The sequence below is a fragment of the Helianthus annuus genome, chromosome 3, assembly GCF_002127325.2.
Source record: "Helianthus annuus cultivar XRQ/B chromosome 3, HanXRQr2.0-SUNRISE, whole genome shotgun sequence".
NCBI lineage: Eukaryota > Viridiplantae > Streptophyta > Magnoliopsida > Asterales > Asteraceae > Helianthus > Helianthus annuus.
Genome location: NC_035435.2, coordinates 94,448,928 through 94,455,902, shown reverse-complemented (window position 1 = coordinate 94,455,902; position 6,975 = coordinate 94,448,928). Strand labels below are relative to the sequence as shown.

The window sequence follows — 6,975 nt, the reverse complement described above, 5'->3', positions numbered from 1 at the left end:
TTTAGGCCATACGTAATGGTGCTTTATAGAGGTGTGAAAGGTTTTGATATTGCCTTTACCCCATACTCATAGGCATACGGGCATGAAAAGGGATAGTCATTTTTTGAATAATGTCGATAAGGAGGAAAAACAAGGAGACTAATAAATAAAAGAGCATTTAAAAGTCTTAACCATTACATGAAACATTATGATGGTGATGTGGGCCCTTAAAAGGGCATTAACCATTACTCATGTTCTTAGCAACAATCATTAATGCACAAGTGATTTTAATGTTTTAGAAAAAGTTGTCATAAATATAATTGAAATTCATAGTGCATGAACTAAAGATAGGTAGATAAAAATAAACTATGGGTTAGAGTGGTGGAATACGAGGCTGAATTGGGATTTCCTTCATGCCAAAAAAATCCATGGGTGGGGTGTGGTGTAACATCGCGGGAATTTTTTCAAAAACTAAGGTGGAAGGAAGCCCGTTGCGGCACTTTTTCCGAAGTAAGGTTAGGAATGGGGAGAATACCTCTTTTTGGTTGGACCCGTGGTTATGTTGCGAACCGCTAAAATCATTTTTCCGGATTTGTTCAAGTTAGAGAAGGAGAAAAGGTGCAAGGTGGCGGATCGGGTGAACTATCAGGTTGAGGGCAGTGGTATCGGTTCGAGTTATGTGTGGGCTTGGGCTAGAAATATTTCGGCCGGAAGGGAGGTGGATCAATTGGTCGAATTATGCAATAGGCTGTTAAATGTTAGACTCGAAGATAGACAAGACAAATGGGAGTGGATAGGAGCCGAAGACAAGGAGTTCAGTGTGGGTGCGGTGAAGAGGCTTCTAAACAAAGAAGGGCAACACAATTTTGTTCTACAAGATATCCCAGAAGAGTGTAAATGGATCCCAGAAAAGTGTAATATTTTTATGTGGAGAACGGCTATGAATAGAATCGCTACGGTGGAAGCACTGAGAAAAAGAAACATCGAGGTCCAGGAGGATACGTGTGCGTTATGTAGGGACGAAGAGGATTCGGTGGCTCACATTTTTTCCTCGTGCTATGTGGCGTCCGTGGTTTGGCAGCAAATTAGTAGGTGGTACACGACTAATAACCTGTTCTTTTTTAGCTTTAAAGACATTACGGAGATTCACGGTCATGTGGGTTTCACCGGCGATAAAAAGGAAGCGTTCAAAGGTATTGTTAGGATTGCCATCTGGAGTATTTGGAAAGCGAGAAACAAAGCAAGGTTTGAGAACAAGGAAATTAGAATTGGGGAGATTATTAGTGATCTAAAAGCGTCTAGTTACCTTTGGTTTAAAAATAGGACTAGGTTTAAAGATCTTTCGTGGCTTGAATGGTGTAAATTTGTAATTATGTAGGTTGTTTGTGGGTTGGGCCCCTCGTTTTGAGGCTGGTCGATTGTTGTTTTTAATGAAATATACCTTTCAAAAAAAAAAAAAAAAAAAGATATCATCATCATAGATACATTTAACCTCTAACGATCTAGACATTTCATTGCATTGGGTGTAATGGTGAATTAGACGGTGAAGAAGACATTTTGTGGCTGATGTTGTTTGCCAAGCTAAGATGATTTAGTACTAAGAGATAATACTTGATGATTCGTATTGGCCAATGGAAGAAAACTCGGATAGTCCTTCGAATGCCAAATAAGATGCCACCGGCATCTTTGAGGGAAGTAAAGGCATTGAAGCTTCGGAGTTCAAGACTTTAATGGCTTGTCGTATTGATGGGCGAAGTTCCGAATCAGGGTGCACACACCATAACCCAACGATCAATACACGCTTGATTTCTTCTTCCTCAAAGTCTGACTCTAAACGCGGATCAACTGCCTCTAAAAGAGCCCTAGTTCCATAGAGACCCCAAACCCATTCTATTAAGCGTATTTGATTTTCTTCATCCTTGTTCTCTATGGGTTTTCGCCCACAAGCTATTTCCAATGCAACAACTCCAAAGCTAAAAACATCAGATTCCTTGGTTGCTTTACCAGCGACTATACATTCAGGGGCCATATAACCTAAGGTTCCAGCCAACATCGTTGTTTGCGCACCTTTCTCATGGTCAACTAACTTTGCTAGCCCAAAATCACCAAGCTTCACATTGAAATTTGAGTCCAACATCACATTACTCGATTTGATATCTCTATGCAGAACACATTGCTCCCACTCTTCATGTAAATATAATAAAGCAGAAGCCAGATCTTGGACAATTTTATACCTTCTATTCCATCCTAGCAAGCTCTTTCCTTTGAATAAATGTGAATCTAAGCTTCCGTTTTCCATATATTCATAAACAAGCAGGAGTTCTCCTTTGTCATGGCACCAGCCGATGAGTTGCACCAAATTTTTGTGCCTCAATCGGCTAATAATCCTTACTTCTGAAGCATACTGTTTGATTCCTTGTTTGGAAGTCTTCGACACCTTTTTAACTGCGACGTACAAGCTTAAATTTTTCAGAAAACCTTTGTAAACTCCTCCAAAACCACCCTCGCCAAGCTTTTCTGTCTCTGCAAAGTTGGCTGTTGATTGAGCTAACTCATGGTAAGAAAATCTTCTGGGCATAGAGGGCCCCATTTCAAGTTCGCTTTCAAGCTCCAAAGCAAGTTCATGTTCCTCTACTTTATCACCCGAGTTTTTCTTCCTTCGCCATAAAAAATAAGCAGCCGTAGCCAAAAAGGTAACTAAACCCAATGTTCCAGCTATTACCTCCACCTTTCGCATCGTTTGATTTTTCCCCTTCACAACATTCGGGCTGGTGGTTGGGGCTACCTCTGTATATTCAACAACTTTTGATTTAGTACTATGAAACCTCCAAGATCGCAACATGTGTTTCTCATATCGATCTCCTGTGGAAGCTGAAAACCCAAAAATTACCCATTCGGGCAACACTTTCCTTAAATCAATGGTGTAGCTAAGGCCAGTTTCCCATACTGGCGAATTATTTTTAAAATTGGTGAAGGACACACTAAGATTTTTAGAATCAGCATGATAATTAATCAAAGCTCTACACTCTTTCCCAAGTGTTATATTGTTATTCCATTTCCGATATGCAACAGAATTAAGAGAGCTGATATCAATACCAACATGTTCATCTATGGGCCTGGATGAATTGGGATCCATTGGATCCCACACGTTGCCACCATAAGTATCAAACTCCACAGCTACAAATGGATATGTACTGGTGTTGGATTTATAAATGACCGGAAGACCAATGGCTTCTCCTGCCTTCATCACGGAATTATTCGGAGCAAGGAAGAATGTGAGACCATCACCGTGATAATTATTCACGTATGAACTGATCACAAATGTGAAACTCGTAGAAAAGCTGGCTAAATTAGAGTCGTTGTCCCAAAGATGAAGAAGTGTTTTGTACGTCGCTCGACCTGCTAACCATGGCGAACTACGATTCAGATTCCTATCGTAGGTTACCTGGATTCCATCACCCGGGATATAAGCTGCATCACCTGATAATATTATATCCTGGGAGTTGTTTTGACTGATATTTCTGAAATTGAAACTAATTGAAGTTGCATAAGGGATTAAAACAAGAAAGAAGATTGTTAAGATAGACATGACTTTCTTGGTAGATAGCCTTGTTTAACAAATGAATATATACCCGCACCAAGATTAAACTGTGATCATCATTATGAGTACCAAATACGGTGGGAATAGATATTTTTTTGCTTTAGGAGTCAACTTTCATATAAAAGGTCATGCAAAGACTTTAGCCCGTCAACTTTTTTGCGTTTAAATAAGCAACAACCACCGCACTGTAATAGTCCTAATTGAAAGTAAATAACTAATATATATCTATACAATAATCATAGGTGTTTAAAATTCAAGTTGGAATTGAATAACAAAATCCGAAAGAAACGATTTTGGATTTCTTATTTTCCAATCAGGTTAGCAACTAATTCAAATTTATATTTCAATTTTCGAGTTGATTTGGAATTTCTGATTTTAGCACCGGACTGTTGGTTCAGGCCCCGAGATTAAACAGACTCAAAACTTACGAACAAGAAGATATTTAATGATTGAACATTCGTAATATTAGAATTGAGAGTACGTATATCAAAATGACAGACCTACTGCCCTATTTATAAAAAATAAAACAAGCACATGCTAATTAAACCATGATCTCCAGCTTTCTAGGAACCACATACTGCCCTGCAACGTTTACATCCATAAACTTGGACAAACATGACTATTTCTCATCAACGTGCAGCTAATAAAGCATGTGAATAATCCCTTTATTCCAGCTCCCACGATCTTGACTGTTAGCTTGACCCGACCCGTACTCGACCCATACGTCCCGCAAACAAACCCGATTAACCCAACACGGACGACTTGATCAATACTCAAATTTGAATCGATTTTCCTATTTCCGATTGAAATTTGATTATAATTTGAATTCGATTTTAAACACAGCTACATGAAATCATTTCAAAATCCAATAGGAAGAACACCCCAGATAATAATGATTTGGAGGATTTATGTTATACGAAAAAGGTTTAAATACACAATGTTGAATCCCTCGTTAACTGAAACAGTGTCCGTTGATGGGGATTCAGTGGTGTTCTCCACTTCACCGGAGCTACCCTACAAAAGAGAACACCGTTAGCCTCGCCACGAAGATTGGGGGGGGGGATCAGTGACCAAGCTCCGACATGAAAATAAGACTCGTGCCCAGGGAATAAATGATGTTCAGACTGTATTTAATTGGTCGGAATGTTGGTGTGGATCATAGGATTTTATGTTCGAATTCAATATTTTTAATAGTTAATTCTCAGTATTTTTGGTGCTAATGGTTGAGACTACTTACCTTATCTTAATCTGCATCCTTGCTTATAACAAAGGTGTGACACCCCAGGAAAACCAGTAAACGATACAATTTAACTAGCTTCCTCAGTAACCGCATGCTAAATTTCGGGACGAAATTTCTTTCAAGTTGGGGATAATGTGACAACTCGAGTTTCTAAGATTCCATATTCGCACTATTACACGATTAATTGTTTTGACTGTTTGTTGACATGACTTGTTTGTTTCACAACTGTATGTGCTTGTAATAAGTTAAATCGTATTGTGGTTGGTATGTTTTACATGGTGGGTGTTAAGCGTGTTATTTATATATGCGTGGTGTACATTATTAGTGGGTACATAATAATACACGTTTCGTATTGATAGCATGTTTGGCATATTTAATTCAAAACCAAATGGAATTAAGTTGATATATATTTTGAGTGTTCATAATATGTTTGATTGTGTTGGTGCACTTGTGTCTGTACTTTGTCTGTATTTTGTCATGATACAAAACGATGTCTTTTGTTAGTCTGGGTTACGTCTTAGGTTTGTTAATATGTGTGTTTGATGTAAGTTTGACCAAGTCAACCATCCTCCTGGTTTGACTTGGCCAAACAGTTAGAACATGGTTGTAACATGTTTTGTGTCGAAGGATGAGTCATCGAAGGATTGTTTAGATCCTTCGATGAGCTCGAAAGATAAACCTTCGATGGATGTTGATGGACCTCGAAGGATATCATCCTTCGAGGTATATGTGGATCCTTCGATAGGTTTCAGATCGATAGATGATCCTTCGATCAGTCTATCTGATCCTTCGACCAGACGAGCTGTGGTGGGTATATATATACTCATGTAATGTGTTCACTTCAGAAAGAGTGTGAGAGTGTGGGAGTGAACTTAGTCTTGTAGAGAGCGTATTTTCAGTTTGGTCAAGGGCTGTAACCTTGTCCACTGAAATACAAGAGAAAATTTTGATATCTCGTGTGTCTACCTTTATCTTTGTAGCTTGTGTTCTCATATAAACTACCGGTTTGCATTCTAGCTTGGATTCCGCACTTGCTAGTGTGTTTAACATAACAAGGATAAGGTTTAACCTCAACCTCTGAGGGACCTACAAGTGGTATCAGAGCCGTGGCTCTTTTCCTTGTTAAAAAAACCGAGTTTATACAAGACTTTGGAGTGTTTGAACAAAAACTCACATGGTTTAGCACCCGTTTTTAGTGTTTTTCTCGCATTTCTAGACGTAAAAACGTGTTCTAAACTAACCGGGTGTGTTAAAGGACGGGTTGGGTAACTTAAAAACTTGTTTTTAAGAAGTTTGGTAATTTCCGGCCAAATTCCGGCTTACTCCGGTGACCGGTTTTCTGGATAAGAACCTTCCTTTTTAAGCAATATTTTATTGGGTCAAATCTGGTTTGGTAAAAGGTATGGTTTGAACATACCTTCTGCCGAAAACTTTCTACCAACCCATCACCTTTTCACCAACCTGTCACCTTTTGTCAACTGTGTCAGTACAGATCGAAGGATATCCTTCGAAGTCGAAAGATCATCTTTCGATCAAAGGAGGTTCGATAGATAATCATCCTTCGAACATCCTTCGAAGTCTGTGACTTATCCTTTGATCCAAGGAATCTTTTCGAAGGATATATCTTTCGATTTACAGTTCTTATTCGAAAGATAAGGATCTTTCGATTGGAGAATCTTTCGAAATCATTGTTCGAAATTCAACAGTGATCTTTCGAACACTGTTGATCCTTCGAACAAGTATTGATCCTTCGATCCTAGTCTGTTTAAGTTTAACAAGTTTGTGTTTTTCAGGTTTTCGATCAGGGATCCTTCGGCTGGTTGTTTTCATTCGAGATATTAACATAGTTTGTGAAAATTAAATTTTTAAAAAGGGAAAACTTGTTTTTCAAATTCTAAATCAATTTTCACTTAATATATTAATTTTTATAAAATGGAAACAAACGGTCAGTGGGATCCAACCGCGTGGACTCAAACAACTTTGACTCCACAATCATCAGCTACGCAATCTGCGTCAGATTTCGACAAAACTGCATGGATGCGAGCTATTGCCCCACCTCAAACTGCAATGATAACTACAAATCAATGGGCATTGGTCACAAATCAAAGCAGCAGCATTCAAGCAATGATGCAGAACGACAGTGAAACTGGTACAA

At 38.7% G+C, this 6,975-nt stretch overlaps 3 protein-coding genes across 3 annotated transcripts; 1 reads left to right on the top strand and 2 right to left on the bottom strand.

Moving 5' to 3' along the window:
• The first annotated feature begins 538 nt into the window (after window positions 1–538).
• Window positions 539–1,357, top strand: LOC110932011. Its single transcript, XM_022175375.1, has one exon. The coding sequence runs from the start codon at window positions 539–541 to the stop codon at window positions 1,355–1,357; it is 819 nt and encodes a 272-aa protein (XP_022031067.1).
• A 171-nt stretch (window positions 1,358–1,528) lies between these two features.
• On the bottom strand, window positions 1,529–2,798 carry LOC110932010 (L-type lectin-domain containing receptor kinase IX.1). The gene has a single exon (XM_022175374.2). It carries the CDS (start codon window positions 2,714–2,716, stop codon window positions 1,577–1,579), a length of 1,140 nt encoding a protein of 379 aa, XP_022031066.2. The 5' UTR covers window positions 2,717–2,798; the 3' UTR covers window positions 1,529–1,576.
• On the bottom strand, window positions 2,761–3,568 carry LOC118479383 (lectin alpha chain-like). The gene is made up of 2 exons (XM_035988095.1): window positions 2,870–3,568; window positions 2,761–2,766 (listed from the first exon to the last, which is right to left on the bottom strand). The coding sequence occupies exons 1-2, from the start codon at window positions 3,566–3,568 to the stop codon at window positions 2,761–2,763; spliced, it is 705 nt and encodes a 234-aa protein (XP_035843988.1).
• Between the last annotated feature and the right edge of the window lie 3,407 nt (window positions 3,569–6,975).

Bases quoted from the DNA above. Each gene is read 5' to 3' on its own strand.
- LOC118479383 (XM_035988095.1), bottom strand. From the start codon at position 3,568: ATGTCTATCTTAACAATCTTCTTTCTTGTTTTAATCCCTTATGCAACT.
- LOC110932010 (XM_022175374.2), bottom strand. From the start codon at position 2,716: ATGCGAAAGGTGGAGGTAATAGCTGGAACATTGGGTTTAGTTACCTTT.
- LOC110932011 (XM_022175375.1), top strand. From the start codon at position 539: ATGTTGCGAACCGCTAAAATCATTTTTCCGGATTTGTTCAAGTTAGAG.